We start from the raw sequence: 16,764 nt of genomic DNA on the forward strand, positions 1-16,764 counted from the left end.
TGGAATTCAAGTACAAAATAATTTGCTGACAAGTGTAGTGGAGTTATCTGTGCTTAGTTCAAACAATGACATGATTGTACTTGATAACAGAATTAGAAACATGACCGTATATGTACATTTAATGATTTTAATATGGACCTTAGTCTAGAGTTAATTATTAACGATGTATTTGAAAATGCATAAGCCTGCTGGAAGAGGATGAGAAGTACTGAACAGGGAGAAATTCTGTGTTAATAAACGTAAGAGAAATTGTGTTTTAACTACAATTTGGTTGGGCTCTATTTTTCCATTTATGGACCTATAGAGTAGCAATAAGGTGCTAATGATGCATCATAATCTTAAGTAGATTTAAAATAAAGCCTTTGAAGAGGCCTACATGGGATATTTAACTATTTGCTAATACTTTAGCAATTTATAATGTATGACTTTGTATAGAGGTTTTTCATCAAGTTAGGTTTCATAATATCAATTCTTGTTGCTCCATTTATTAAATAGAGGGAGAGTCTTGAATTCTGCCACCTACTAACTAAATACATTATTGTGGACACATAACACTCTTTCTGTGAAAAAACTCAGAGCTCAGTATATTTTTATATAAAATGAATTTTAAAATACTTAATCTAGTGAAAGTGTCATAAATTTTGAGGTTCTACAAAGGTATATGTTAATATAGTATACTTTTATGATAATTATTTATTTCTGAGTCAGACAGGGAGTTTTATTTAAAGTCTCAGGTCCCCAAAGTATAATAGAAAATTTTGTTTCCTCTGCATGGATTGATATATAAACAGGTTTCTAGAGGAAAACATTCTTGTTCTTATGTTAGCCTTTTGGAATTAAAAAACCATTTGGAGAAGAAAATTTCAGTAAATGTGGGAATTCTTTTGCCTCACACTCACTGTTTACTAAACATCAGAAAACTTATGCTAAAAAATAATATGAATGTAGAAAAGTCTTCTATTACGACTCAAAATGTGTTAAATTTCTGAGAATTCCTGGTAGAGAATGACCCTATTAAATATTTTGTTTATATACCTTTTGCCATGGCACATACCTTTAAAAAATCATTTGAAAAGTGTTTATGCTTCTACAGAATTAAACTTTCTTAATCCTCTCTCTACTGAAAGAGCAGAGCAAATCACAAAACCCTTTCTGGGTTCTTCCCAGGATTTTTTAAAAATTTTACTCTATCAAAATGGCATTTCAGTTTGCCTACAATTAGGGAGAAAAAAATATCTGTGGTCAGATTTTATAGACTCAAGCTTGCTCCTGTCTTATGTCCTTGTGGTAGTTATCTTTATTGCCTGGAATACTCTTCCACCAGATCTTACTTGTTGCTTCTTGTCACCAGGCTAAACCAAAATGGTATCTCCTCAAAGAGGACTTTCCTAACCACCTAATCAAAAGAAGCCCCTTTCCCCTGCCAACCTCACAATGCCACCATCTTTCCCTAACACATCTTCCTTTTTTGCTATCATAATAGCATTTATGACTAGTTAATTTTTTGTTCATGTGTTTATTGCCATCTTTGCCATTGAAATGTAAGCTCCACAAGAACAGGGACTTTGTCTTGAGCAGCACTGTATCTTCTGTGCCTAGAAGAATGTCAAGCACATTTAGATATTCAATCAATGTTTGCTGAGGAAATGACTAATTACTCAGAATATAAATCTGAACCATTTTTGCTTTACATTTATTTATTACATACATTCTTAGTTCTTGTATCTAACCTTCATATCAACCTTTTTTTCCTTCCCTTCCTCCCTTCCTCTCCCTACCACCTTCTTTCAGCAAAAAGATTTTAGCTTATGTTATACACAGCAAATGAGTAATGGATATACATGGATATGGTTCCTTATAGTGACATAATACAAGTAGTGTAATGCTCTTTCACCTTTGAGTTTTCAACATAATGTATTCTACATCATGGACCTTAGATATTTGTATCTATACTGCACAAAGCTACATATACAGGCATACTGTAAATTTCTGCCTCTCGTACTTTCATACTATATTCATTTTTTAGTCACTAATTATAAAATATCATTTGTTCTTAGAAGTAAATCAGATTTTTAAATAATGTTCCTTTTTCTTGACCCTTACAATACCTTTTAAATAGCACATTGCCAACTTCCTGATCCTATTAGGTGGAATAAGAAGTCATAAAATATAACTGTTTAAATTTAAATGATAAATAAGCTGAAAGATTCTAAGAGAATCATCCAATCAACAATTGATAAATAACTTAATTCATCCCTAGACATAAGACTAAATTACAGTCTTCTTGCTTGTCTCTGTCTTAATTTCATAAATGTATTTTCTCCATCTGTGAATAAACCAAAATTAGAATCATTTTATGTCTCATTATGGGTTTTTGTGATTTCTGTAACATTTCAGACTACTGAATTAAACAACCCAGCTGACTCGTAGAACTCCAACTTACAAATACAACAAAGTTGTATCTTAATTGAAGTAAATTTAATCAAATATTAATATAAATAAAATAAATTTAATCTATTTTAATTTAAATTAAAATTTTACAATTTCTTATTTCCACGTGGTTATGTTCCTACGTATTTGTGTAGTATGTGATGGCAAGACCTCAATGAAAATTTTGGGAAGTCAGTGCTCATTCGAAGAAGATCCATTTCTTTGGAATTGGATTATTTTATGATGCTTTTAGCGTCAGAGCATAGTCAAAAGCCAAATTTGATGGTCTCAATCCCGATATATTTTTCTTTGATTCCTTGCCCATCCTAGGTTATCATGTGTTTGAAAGTTTTTTAAAAAATCCCTTTTAAATGCTGCCAAATGAAACCATTTTTACATATTGTAATTTCTAATTTTATTTCTTACCTTAGGTAGAAGAAGGAATGCATCTTTTGATAACTGGTCCCAATGGTTGTGGGAAAAGTTCTCTCTTCAGAATTTTAAGTGGGCTCTGGCCTGTGTATGAAGGAATCCTATATAAACCACCTCCACAACATATGTTCTATATTCCACAAAGGTAGGTAAAGTTTTTTATATCACAATGAACAATTTCCTTTTGCTTTTGAATTATGTTGATTCCTTAAACTCTTCTGTAGGTAATCTTTAAGCATGTTTTTATTGAGAGATGCAATTAAGGAAATGAAAATTATCCTAAAAAGTTTTCTTACTGCTTTGATTATAATAGTTTCCAGGATAATAACAATTCTTTTCATTTTCACATCATTGTAATGAACACTCAAAGACTATAGATGTTAGTCTCAAGGAGTAACAGGCTAGTCCAAAGAGTAACTATATTGCCTTAGATGTCAGATTAGCTCTTCTCACAAAAAAATTAATAGTTCTTGGATAGTATACTAGTCTTTCCATCAAGCTGCATACATTCATATGTTCTAAAATTGTTCAATTATATTTTAAGAGCCTCTGTGAAATAATCTTTATCACAATTCTGTTATATAATTAATTAATGATTTGAAACTACCTTAATTAAAAATATTTTACTCTAATAATGAGTGTAAAAGTAAGCATAGAAATATTTAAAAGGAACATTTTTCTTCTGAAGTTTTTAACTATCTTCCTTCATAACAATTTACAGATGTCTAAACAGAAAGTTATACTTGAAAATTTGGAATATTCATTGTGGGTGACAGAAAATTAAATTTAAAGAAAATTAAAATTAAATTCATCTGACCCAGTAATTTTTCCATCTGTCATCACCCTGGGTTAGGTCGACATCACAAAAGTACTCCTACTGTGTTAGAGGACTATTCTGTGGAACCTAATAGAGCATCTATGCTGAAATTATATTACAAGAGCAAATATAAAAGTTACATCAGGGCTTCCCTGGTGGCGCAGTGGTTGAGACTCTGCCTGCCAGTGCAGGGGACACGGGTTCGAGCCCTGGTCTGGGAGGATCCCACATGCCGCGGAGCAACTGGGCCCGTGAGCCACAACTACTGAGCCTGCGCGTCTGGAGCCTGTGCTCCGCAACAAGAGAGGCCGCGATAGTGAGAGGCCCGTGCACCGCGATGAAGAGTGGCCCCTACTTGCCACAACTAGAGAAAGCCCTCATACAGAAAACGAAGACCCAACACAGCCATAAATAAATAAATAAATAATTTTTTTAAAAAAAGTTACATCAAGTATGATGCTATCACATCTCTCTTCCTCTTTTTCCTTTGTCAGAAATTGTTTGTACAGTCCTGCCCACTGGACTAATTTTTAGATCATATATTGTAGTTATGCAGATGAGGCTTTGTGTGGCTTTTTCTTTAAAGTAAGACCTATCAGAGTAGTAGGAAGCTATCTGAAGTGTAGAAGGATGAAGAACTGTATTGGCAGTAAAAAAATATTGGATGTGAGCAGTGCTATGAATACTTATATTTAACACAAAATAGATGACATCTGTGACAGCAGAATCATTGTCTCTTTCTGTCTGTGCTTTAGAATCCTTTTGGGAAATGTTCTGGATCTGAAAACTAAATAATACTGCCAAAGTTTAAGTTTCAGACATTAATGCATTAAGTAGACCAATTTTAATTTCTTATTTAGGTTTTAAAGCATAAAATCATGAGGAAAATATTCTGTTACATCATAGAATCTACTCTTTTAATGCAAATAAAATTATATATGTAAATTTTTTATTTTTTGCTATTTTAGATTTCATTTATAATATAGATACATTTCTTGAATATAGCTATACACTGAGCAATGAAAGACATTTCTCAGACATAAGAAAGTGCATAATCAGCAAAGTTATCCTTCAGAAATGAAAGAGAAATATTTTCCCAGACAAAAGCTGAGGGAATTCATGTTCATTAGAGCTGCCTTACAAGAAATTCTGAAAGGAGTTCTTCAAATTGAAATGAAAGGCTGCTAATTAGTAACAGGAAAACATATGAAAATATACAACCCTGGTAAATGTAAATATATAGTCAAATTCATAATACTCTAATACTGTATTATGGTGGTGTGTTAACCATCTAACTCTTAGTATAAAGGTTAAAGGACAAGAGTATTAAAATAACTATAACTAGTACAATTTATTAATGAATACACAATATAAAAATTATGACATTAAAAACATAAAAGGGGGAGAGTAAAACTTGCAAGATGTTTTATATATGCCTCATAGGAACCAGAAAGCAAAAACCTACAGTAGATTCACAATAGATAAAGAGAAGGAAATCAGAGCATACCACTACAGAAAATCACCAATTCACAAAGGAAGGCTACACGAGAGGAAGAAAGGAACAAGAGACAAAACAACAGAAATCAGTAAGTTGGCATTAGTAAATCCTTACCTGTCAATAACTAGTCTAAATGTAAATATATTGACTTCTCCAACCAAAAGACATAGAATGGCTGGATGGATGAAAAAACAAGACCCAACTATATGCTGGCTATAAGAAGACACTCACTTCAGCTTTAAAGACACATATAGATTGAAAATGAAGGGATGGAAAAAGTTATTCCATCTAAATGGAAACCAAAAGAGAGCAGGGATAGCTATACTTATATCAGAAAAATTAGATTTTAAGCCAAAATTGCTAAAAAGAGACAAAGAAGGTCATTATATAATGAAAATGGGGTCAATTCATCAAGAAGATATAACAGTTGTAATATATGTACACTCAACATCAGAGCATCTTAATATATTAAGCAAATACTAACAGATCTGAAGGGAGACAGACAGCAATAAATTAATAGTTAGGGACTTCAGTACCCCACTTTCAACAGTGGGTAGATCATCCAGACAGAAAATCAACAGGGAAATATTGGACTTGAACCAATATTTAGACCAAATGGACTTAGTAGACATATACAGACATTCCATCCAATGGCAGCAGAATACACTTCTTCTCAATCATGCACGGAACATTCTCTAGGAATATTATATGATAGGACACAAAATAAGTCTTAGCAAATTTAAGAAGATTGAAATCATACCAAGTATTTTTCCCATTATAACAACATGAAACTTGCAATCAATAAAAGGAGGAAAGCTGAAAATTTTACGAATAGGTGGAAATTAAACAACACACTCTTGAGCAACCAGTGGATCAAAGAAGAAATCAAAAAAGAAATTAAAATATCTTGAAAGAAATGAAAATGGAAACACAATATATGAAAACCTATGTGATGTGGCAACAGCAGTTCTCAGAGGGATATTTATAGCAATAAGAAGAAAAGAGATCTCCAGTAAACCTAACTTTACATCTCAAAGGAACTAGAAAAAGAAGAACAAATAAAGTCCAAAGTTTGCAGAAGGAAGGAAATAATAAAGAGAAGAGCAGAAATAAATGAAATAGAAACCAGAAAACCAATAGAAAAGATCGATAAAACTAAGAACTGATTATTTGTAAAGATAATATTGATGAGCCTTTAGCCTATCCCTGGGATGCAAAGATGGTTGAACATTGCAAATCAATAAATATGATACACCACATTAATAGAATGAAAAACAATTATCATATCATCTCAATAGATGCAGAAAAAGAATTGACAAAATGCAATATCCTTTCATAATATTAACTGTCAACAAACTGGATCTAGAAGGAACATACTTCAACATAATAATGGCCACATTTGACAAACTCAGAGTTAATATCACATTCAATGGTGAAAGAATGAAAGCTTTCCCTCTAAGATCAGGAACAAGACAAGGGTGCCCATCTGACCATTCTCATTCAACAAAGTACTGGAAATCTTAGATAGAGCAATCAGGCAAGACAAAGAAATAAATGCATTCAAACCAGAAGGGAAGAAGTAAAATTGTCTTTGCAGACAATATGATCTTTCATGTAGAAAATCCTAAAGACTTCACCAAAAACATTTAGAACAAATCAATGAATTCAGTAAAGTTGAAGGATACAAAATCAACATACAGAAATCAATTGTGTTTCTATACACTAACAACAAACTATCTGAAAAGAAATAAAGAAAAACTATTCCATTTACAATAGCATCAAAAATAATAAAGTACTTAGGAATAAATTTAACCAAGGAAGTGAAAGATCTATACACTGAAAACTATAAGACTTTGAGGAAAGAAACTAAAGAAGACAGAAACAATTGGAAGGATATCCCATACTCATGGATTGAAATAATTAATATTATTAAAATGTCCATACTGCACTAATCCATCTATAGATTCAATGCAAGTCCTATCAAAATTCCAATGGCATTTTCCACAGAAATAGAAAAAACAATCCTAAAATTTTTGTGGAAGTACAAAAGACCCTGAATAGTCAAAGCAATCATGGAAAGAAGAACATGGTTGGAGGCATCACACTTCCTGTTTTCAAACTCTGTTACAAAGCTATAGTCATCAAAACAGTATGGTACTAGTATAAAAATAGACATAAACCAATGGAAGAGAATAGAGGGCCCAGAAATAAATGCCTGCATATGGTCAATTAATATTTGCCAAGAGAGTCAAGACTACTCAAGGATAATCTCTTCAATAAATGGTATTGGCAAAATTGGATAACCACATGCAGAAAAATGAAATTAGACTTCTTCTGTCTTACACCACTCACAAAACTGAACTTGAAATGGATTAAAGACTTAAATGTAAGACCAGAAACCATAAAACTCTTAAGGCATAGGAAAAACTCCTTGACATTGGTCTGGGCAATGATTTTTTGGATATGACACCAAAAGCACAAACAATAAAAGCAAAAATCAGCAGGTGGAACTACATCAAACTAAAAATCTTCTACACAGTGAAGGAAACCATCAACAAAATGAAAAGCCAACCAATGGAATGGGAGGAAATATTTGCAAGTCTTATATCTGATAAGAGGTCAATATTCACAATATATAAGGAGCTCATACAACTCAATAGGAAAACAAACAAACAGTACAGTTTAAAAATGGGCAGAGGATCTTAATAGACATTTTTCCAAAGAAGATATACAGATTGTCCAACAGGTACATGAAGAGGTGCTCAACGTCACTAATCATCAGGGAAATGCAAGTCAAAACCACAATGAGGTATCACCTCACACCTGTCAGAGTGGCTAATCTCAAAAGATAAGAAATAACAGGTGTTGGCAAGGATGTAGAGAAAAGGGAACCCCTATGAACTCCTGGTGAGAATGTAAGTTGGTGGAGCCACTATGGAAAGCAGTATGGAGTTTCCTCAAAAAATTAAAAATAGAACTACTGTATGATCTAAACTCCCATGTTCATTGAGGCATGATTCACAATAGCCAAAATATGAAAACAACCTAAATGTCTGTCAACAGATGAATAGAAAGAGATGTGGTATGTATGTATACACAATAGAATATTCTTAAGCCATGAAAAAGGAAATCCTGACATTTGTGACAACATAAGTGAAATAAGTCTGACAGAGAAAGATAAATACTGTATTGATATCACCTATATGTGGAATCTAAAAAAGCTGAACTTGTAGAAACAGAGTAGAGTGGTGGTTACCAGGAGCTGGAGAGTGGGGGGAATGGGGAGATGTTGGTCCAGAGTACAAACTTACAGTTAGAAGTTGAATAAGTTCAGGGAATTTAATACACACCATTGTGATTAGAGTTAATAACACATTATATATGGGTAGTTGTTAAGAGAGTAGACCAATGTTCTCACCACAAAAAAAAAGTGGTAATTATGTGAGTAATAGAAGTGTCAGGTAACAATACGGTGATAATTATTTTGCTATATGTAAGTATATCAAATCAACATGTTTATAACTTGAACTTACACCATGTTATATGTCAATTTTATCTCAGTAAACCTGGAAAAAATATCACTAAGCTGTACACTTAAGAATGGTTAATATGGTAAATTTTATTTTACGTGTATTTTACCACAGTTTTTAAAAGTGGAAAAAAAAAGAAAAAAGAAGTGCAAAAATTCTAGTCTTTGCCCTCAGGAGACCTAACTATGTTATTTTGCAACAAACATAAATCAATAGGAAACTTTTTCTTAATTATGAAATTTACTGTTGCCTAGGCAAAAGGTCAACTACACCTTAGTTAAGAAAAATGAGAATGAAAATCTATTTTTTAAGGCTTAATTTTTTTTAATAATTAATGTTAAAAGTCATTTTATCTTGATTATAAAGCTTCTTGAAACATGAAAATTTGTATTTGTTTAAAATCCTATAGGACCAATATCTTGCAAAAGAGCATAAAATTTATTTAAATGTATATGTAAACTAGGAGAGCCTAAATATAGTATTTACATCTAGTATTCTAAAAGCTATTGATTTTTTCAAAAAAGTTTGAAAATAATCTTATGTGTCTTTATGATTTAAAAGAAAGCTGCTACATAGACGGGAGGGGAGTTTGGGGGAGAATGGATACATGTATATGCATGGCTGAGTCGCTTTGCTGTGCACCTGAAACTATCACAACATTGTTGATTGGCTATACTCCAATATAAAATAAAAAGTTAAAAAAAAAAAAAAAGAAAGAAAGCTGCTACAACCTATTTCAAAATATTTGTCAGTAGATAATCTTAAACTTTTCTTTTTAGGATATTCTTATTAATGAATATTATCTAGTATCTTATTGCATTAATTTATAGCAATAGAATATAGGTTAAGTACTAGTTTGGCAGAAAAAAACCTGTAAATTAAATATAGAATTGAGTCTTATGTACCTACAGAATCAACTTCATAAGTCACAAACAGACCTTTATAATAATCCCCCTGTTTTCACTTTTCGTGACTGAAAGACTTCTTGGTAGAGGATCAATCTCTTTATGCAATGATCAAATGTAAATTAATTGTTATTTTTATGAGGAAAAAGGAGTGGGTTTTGTTAAAGTGGATTTCTAATAATGTCATGTAGTGTACAGAAAAAAAAGTAAACTGAGGGAAAAAATGTTCTGATTAAGTATATTGGGACTGCTAATTTTTTTAATAATTTAAATAATAATGAAATTTTTAATAATAATAAAATAATAATTTTTAATAGTAATGAAATTTTCAGAGAATTTGAAGAGCTGCTACGGCTCAGTTTCAAGTTGGGAAACCTGAATTCCTGAGAAATTGTGAAATCACCTCAATATTTCCCCAGTTAATATCTTCTGATACTTCAGCAATGTTAATAATGAGAACCAGATAAAAGAAAATCTGGGCCTTGGTTCAAGAATACAAATAAAAAGTTATTTGGGATGGTAGATGGTAAAATTCTTAGTTTTGCTCAGATAGTTCTTAAACTATTTTGGCAATCTTAGGCTGTTTGAGACTGAATTTCCTGAGCAATGTGACTATACTCTTTAAACTGATAGTTGAAACTCATTGTTTCCTACTGTATCAGCCATCTGACCCTCAGGAAAATTCTTACACTTGAATACAGATCCTGAATTTCTTTTGTCAGTTCTTGGTGCACTTTGTCTTAACCACTTAAAGGTTGATTTATGATCTCCTGCTCTAGCTTTCACTAATCCACAAATTTATGGCTCATTAGTCATTTAGTAATTCCCTAGTACATCTCTGTCTTCAGCTATTAAAGACTCTGAAGCCCAATCTTTTTTTCTTTTTTTTCTTTTTTGGCTGCGTCTGGTCTTAGTTGTGGCGCGCGGGCTCTTTGTTGCTGTGTGCGGGCTACAGAGCGCATGAGCTCAGTAGTTGCAGCTTGCGGGCTTAGTTGTCCCGCGGCATGTGGGATTTTACTTCCCCGACCAGGGATCAAACTGGCGTCCCCTGCATTGCAAGATTCTTAACCACTGGACCACCAGGGAATCCCTGAAGCCCAATCTTTAATTTGTTTAGTTCACTTGCTAACAAAATACTATTGTATGCTAACACTTACCAAAATGGGAAATTGAAACATTTGGTGGGGGTTGGGGAAACAGAGCGTGAAGGAGAGGAAGGGAAGGAGGGAAGAAGGAAAGAAAGAAGAAGGGGATGGAGGATGGAAGGGAGGGCAGGAAGCAAGACAGAAGATAATAGTTGTTTACTGACAAAAGGCAGCAAAATCTTGGGTTCCTTTGTGCTACTTTAAAAAAAAACTCTCCAGGGTATCAGTTGTATACATCACATATTTCTCCCCAGCAACCGTCTCCAGTTTGGCAACAGCCCACCATGTAATTCTGTTCCCAAAGCTCCTGCTGTCACTACCCTTTCTTGGTAGAAATATCTAGGGACAGAAATTTTAACCATGATCTTCTTACTACTGTAAACTTTATGCCCAAATACTTACACTAAGGCCAACAGATCTAAAATAGATTCAGACTTCCCACAAATTTGCATGAAAAGATAATTTGTACACATTTCTGCCCGTACTTGACTTTGAAGTCTGAGAAGTAAAAGGTTAAGAAAGTGAAAGGATTATAAGGATTGAATTAAATTTGACTAAGCATTTTTTAAAAGAAAGAGAAAAATAAAAGAAAAGAAAAAAATGGGGGTAGAATAGTAGGGATATTGTATTTCATATCTTGGGAAAATTACTGTACTTTATTCTTTGTCAATGCTCTACTCTTTTTTTTTTAAATCAATGTTTATTAATGCCCTGCTAGAAGATGCTTTAGAGGATAGTGAATAAATAAAGACACAGTCACTCTCAATGTGTGTTTGTGTCTAATTTGGTTATAAACAAAAACATGCAACTATGTCCTATAAAACCCAGAATAAATGCCTCAAGAAAGATAAGAAATGCTATAGAAATATTCAAAATGAGAAAAAATATTGTAGAACAGCGTGTCACTTGACCTGGGTTTTGAAAGTTAGAATTTTAACAATTGTCATAAATTGGATGTTTCTCAAATGTCTAAGTAGAGCAGAAATGCCACTGATTCAAGTAAGCATGAGTCTTCTGTTTTTGTTTTTTGGATACTTCCTTCTAAGCAGGGCTGTTCTATCCACCCTCCTTCTAATACACCAAGCTGAGGAAAGCAATTATTTATTATTAATATTATGTCATTGGTACATACTGAAGATAATAGCATCCATCCCCTAGGTCCTTAATCATTGCTAAGATGTTCTTTCAGCTGAAGTTCTTTGAATTACTTTTTAAAGTTCTGTAGTGCTTTGGGGGTCTGCCCTTTCCCTAGTATCCACCTAAGAAGCTCGTCTCCTCTTTTTGAATAAATGACATAGTCTTAACAGGTTAAATTTTAGTCTGTTAGTGCTTCTTGAAAAACATAGCAAAAGAAGACAGTAACTTGTTTCTACAACACTCATTTTTTTTTTGGTCAGAAGATATTCTGAAATTATAAATAACATATTATTTATCAGCTCAGTATTTATTTACTAACTGCTTCATTCACAAGGTAGTATATTCAAGTATCATGTTACTTAATCTTCTAGACTAAATGTAAATGCTGCTTAATAGATAAAGTAGTTATGAATCATAGTTTTAAATAAAATACAACATTAAAATCCTAAATTTGGTTGTACACAGGAATAATAGCATGACTAATTAGATTGTACAGAGAATTAAATATAGATAACATTACTTCTATCTTTTAACATATGAACAGTACCTATTGATTACTCTCTGCATGTCATGCTAAATAGATTATTTTAAATGATTAAATTTGAGTTCAAAGGGATTATAAACTTTAATACTTAGAGTTGCACACCAGTTTAAAGCCAGGGTCAGAGTTCACCAAATCTTTGGATACAAATCCTCTGTATTCACTGCCTCTTATTGCAGGTTAATAAAATAATCTTATTAAAAACATCTACCTCAGGTAGAAAAAAAAAAGCCCTACTGTTCGACCTTAAAATATTTTCTCAGACAGTCTTAATTAATCTTAATTAATAAAATAAAAAGATTCTCTAACACTGTCCCAAATTTATGGGGAATAACAAACTATCATTCTTTTATAGTTTGCACTCACTTCCAAAAATTTCTATATTCTTCAACTGTTTCTCTTAGAAGAGCTTATGACATGAAATCTCATCTTTTAGAAGTGCCAACATGTAATCCATTGTTTTCTTTGATAGCATTTCCACACATCCCTTTAATGATATAGGTTATGTATTTCTTAAATAAGGTGAATTAATATTGATTTTTATTTTGACAATCTTATGACCTCTTGAGATAATTGGTGGATCCTAGGGCATCTTGAGCAAGGGCTGAGCATCTCTGGTCTATTACTACTAACACAAGCAATTACTATGTATTAGTCACTGCTTACATATATTACATGTTTCTGATTTATCTGTATGACAACCCATAAAGTTGGTGTTAGTATCCCTATTTTATAGATGAGAAAACTTAGAGAGGTTGAAGTCATTCCACTGATAAATTTTGGAGCCAGCATTTGAACTTTGGTGTGTCTGAGTCTAAAGTCACTTTGTCTTGCTTACTGCTAGCAGCAGGGTACATGTTTCTGAAAAATTACTACTCTTCTGCCTGCCCTTGAAAGTGAGTATCACCAGTTAAGGTTGTTTGCTTGGTATGCTGAATCTGTACTAATATCAAGCTATTGTTTGGAAGCAGAGGTCCTTATAATGCTTGGGGTACAGGGCAATCCAAGCCAATTTTAGCATAAAGTTTTGCACAGATACTTGGCTGTCATTCATTTATGTTAATGTGAAAGAAGCTATATTCTTGTGTAAAAGTGAAATTCATTTAAATTAAACTATGTTCAAATCACTTTCAAATTAGAATATGTTCTCTGTTCTTTCCTATTCTTCTAAAATCCATTTCTCTATAAAATATAAAATAATCTCTCAAAAATATACCCATAGTTTTAAATCAGACTTCTTGAAGAAAAGTAAAATAAGCAAATCTTAATTTTCATGATGCATTATGGCATACAAAATTATTATTTACCCTTTAAGTTGTCAAAAGAAGAGATTATCTTTTGCAACAAAGACTGTGTTTTGTGTTAGGAAGTTCAGCAGAATGGACAGAATACTTAAATAACACTAGTAACAGCAGCATTGCCACAACTGTACTGCATGCTAAGACATGCCTGTGTCAAATAAGTTCTGTAGATATTTTAAAATATGAACTTTCTTTTGAATTGTTTCTTTATGAATGCCTTCCAAATCCAGGATTTCCTCTTTGGAGGGATAAGAGAACTATGTTATACAACAGCATTGTTTAATCCACACATTTAAAACTAGATAATGACTATTAAGGAACCAGAAAGCACATGAGACCAGAAAGGAGGTTAGAAGACCTAATTTGCCTCCTTTCTCCATGGAAGAGAGGGTGCCCTCATAGTCAGTAAAGAATTTTTGGTGTGATCCTTACTTTTCTTCTTTTTGCCTAAGATCTCAGATTAAAAAATGAGGGTGTGATCTGGAAAAGGACATACATAAGAATATGGGGTCGTGCTACTTTAGATATCTTGATGACTGTTTTCTATTGAGTCTCTAGCTTTCGGACTTTTTGATTCTTTTTGATGAATCTCTAGGTGCCAAAACAAGATAGGGAGAGCCTCTGAAGGACAAGGAGTATATTTACTTAAGTAAGATGCAGGCTAACCTGAGTGGAATGTTGGTCTGAAAGGGCACTGTAGTAAAGGAAAAATGTAATATGGCTTAATCCAGGCATACTCATGGAGCCCCATACCTAAAAGGTTATACATACACTGATCTTGTTGCCCCCAAATTAGACAAATCTGAACTTGAGGAGAGGGAGTTGTCACTGGAACAGATTTTGCCCTTTTTGAGTCACTGTTGAATAAATCTTTATAGAATATAAGCTAGAAAGGGCATGTCTCTGTATAGCACTCTGTACAGCATTGGGGGGTATTCTACTAAGTCTGTAGTATACCTATTGGCATATTGTAACTGTGCAATGAATGTCTGATGAATGATTTAATAAATGAGTGAATGAACATCTCCACTGATTTGGTTTCTACTGCCAAATTAGTCTGGCTTCTTATACTACTTAGGAAGCAAACTATTTATTTTCTTGCTTGCACTAGATATGTCACAAAATCTTCTTTGTGATGGCAATAAATATTTGTCACTTAACATATCTTTTTTAAAAGAAATTATTTTAGCCATGAATAAGGCTCAGTAGTATTGCTATAGCTAATTCACTTCTATTCCTTTGCTTTCTGACTATTAGATTCAAATCAAGTAAACTTTGCATAAATATCTTTGGGCAATTGGCTCAGAATGATCAACTATACATTTTAGTACCTCCTGTGTATTAATTGGTACAGTTCAGTTTTTAAAAATCTCTAAAAGATCTATAAATATAAAAATGATTTCCTGTAGCTTTTTATTTTTTGCTTTAATTTTTATTTATTGCTTGGAAAAATGTTAAGGATACATTTTTTTCATATTTAACTCTTTTATAGGCTAATTTATAAAAATGATAATGGAAAAAATCTTCCTTTGCATATAAAAGTTTTCATTATTTTATGAGTCAATTATTAGGTTAAACCAAATAGAATTGCAATTTTTGTAGGTCAAAAGGTCAAATATCAGGAATTTCATACAGTAATCTAATATAATGATAAATACAACAAAGTTGACTTTTAAAAAGTTTGCATTCTTCCCAGTTTGGGAGTACTTTGATTATTACACTAACAGTATTTTTATTACTACTTGGAAATAAACACAGTCCCTGCTCTTAAAAGGCTGTACACATATCTCCTTTGGTACCTAGAAATATCTTATCTTAGAAATGTAATTTCAGTAATGGTAAGTATATCTTTTCAGTTGGGAATTTCTTCTTTTTTGCTACATATTTATTTTAAGACTATTATGAATGACTTACACATTGAGGACTCAAATCTAGTTGTTGCTGTTCATGAAAAAATTCTGATGACATGATTGGTTCCAGAATGTACATTTATATGAATTATTAATAGCTAGATTTTATGGCTTTCAGATTGCTAACTTATTACTATGGTAACACAGCAATACTTAGCTGTACCTTATTCTTAAACTTAACACATCTCATGCCTTAAATACATGAGTATTGCTATAAAATTTTTATCAATATTGTTCACAATTAAATTCTAGATGACTATGAAATATTTAGCATTTTGGGTGATCATTCCAAAGACTTCAAGTACAGAGCTAACATTTCTCAATGCTTTCTTCTTCCTACTTTGTCTCTATTAAAGAGAAAAATAGAGAATAGTATAAACCCTAATAAATGTCAATACATTTTGCCAAGAATCATATATTGTCAGATATTTAATATAGAAAAGTAGGCAGTATAATACAAATTATAGAAGTACCCTGAGACATTGTAATATAACTGTAAAAAGCCATAATCCCTGGGAGTGGATTTGATCTCTAATAATTTTACTTTAATTTTACTATTATAATTAACAGTTTTAAATATAGATGCATTCAAAGTAATTTCAGATTACAAAGGAAATTTTGATAATTGCTTAAATAATGATAATCTAAATTATAGTATGATACCTATAGCTTTATTCCAATATCTTTTCCACAACAAATAGAGGTAATTCTGGATTTTACTTAGAGAAAGTAAATTGAAACTAGATAGTGTTTCTTTTTGATATCTACTAATTGTAAGCAATCTATTTCTTTTGTTGTTTGGACTACAAACAACAAAAGAATGGGCCAGAGCAAGTGACATGGTAATGGGCCAGAGCAAGTGACATGGTAATTGATCTACCTGAATTATTTAGAAGATAATCTGAATAGGTCTATATATCTAGAAAGGAAAGTTTAGTAAAGAGTACTTTAAGTGCTTATCAATTATGTATGACTGTGGTAGCACTAGAGAAACTTGAGCTAACTTAAAATGTTAAATTCCAGGCCTATGAGCAGGAAAAAGGATCACATGCAAACTAATCGTATAAACATTGGATATAGGGTCCTCCATTTTTTTGTGCTTTCAAATAGATTCAACA

General features: G+C 32.3%; 1 protein-coding gene across 4 annotated transcripts in view; it reads left to right on the forward strand.

Annotated features, from left to right (window-relative positions):
* ABCD2 (ATP binding cassette subfamily D member 2) overlaps nt 1-16,764 on the forward strand; it is an 80,866-nt gene that overhangs the window by 20,255 nt on the left and 43,847 nt on the right. For all 4 annotated transcript variants that reach the window (XM_061205398.1, XM_061205399.1, XM_061205400.1 and 1 more), the window contains one exon: nt 2,862-3,007. In XM_061205398.1, the coding sequence (XP_061061381.1) occupies nt 2,862-3,007 (146 nt within the window). The remainder of the gene's footprint in view (nt 1-2,861; nt 3,008-16,764) is intronic.

Source organism: Eubalaena glacialis, chromosome 11 (genome assembly GCF_028564815.1).
Source record: "Eubalaena glacialis isolate mEubGla1 chromosome 11, mEubGla1.1.hap2.+ XY, whole genome shotgun sequence".
Lineage (NCBI taxonomy): Eukaryota > Metazoa > Chordata > Mammalia > Artiodactyla > Balaenidae > Eubalaena > Eubalaena glacialis.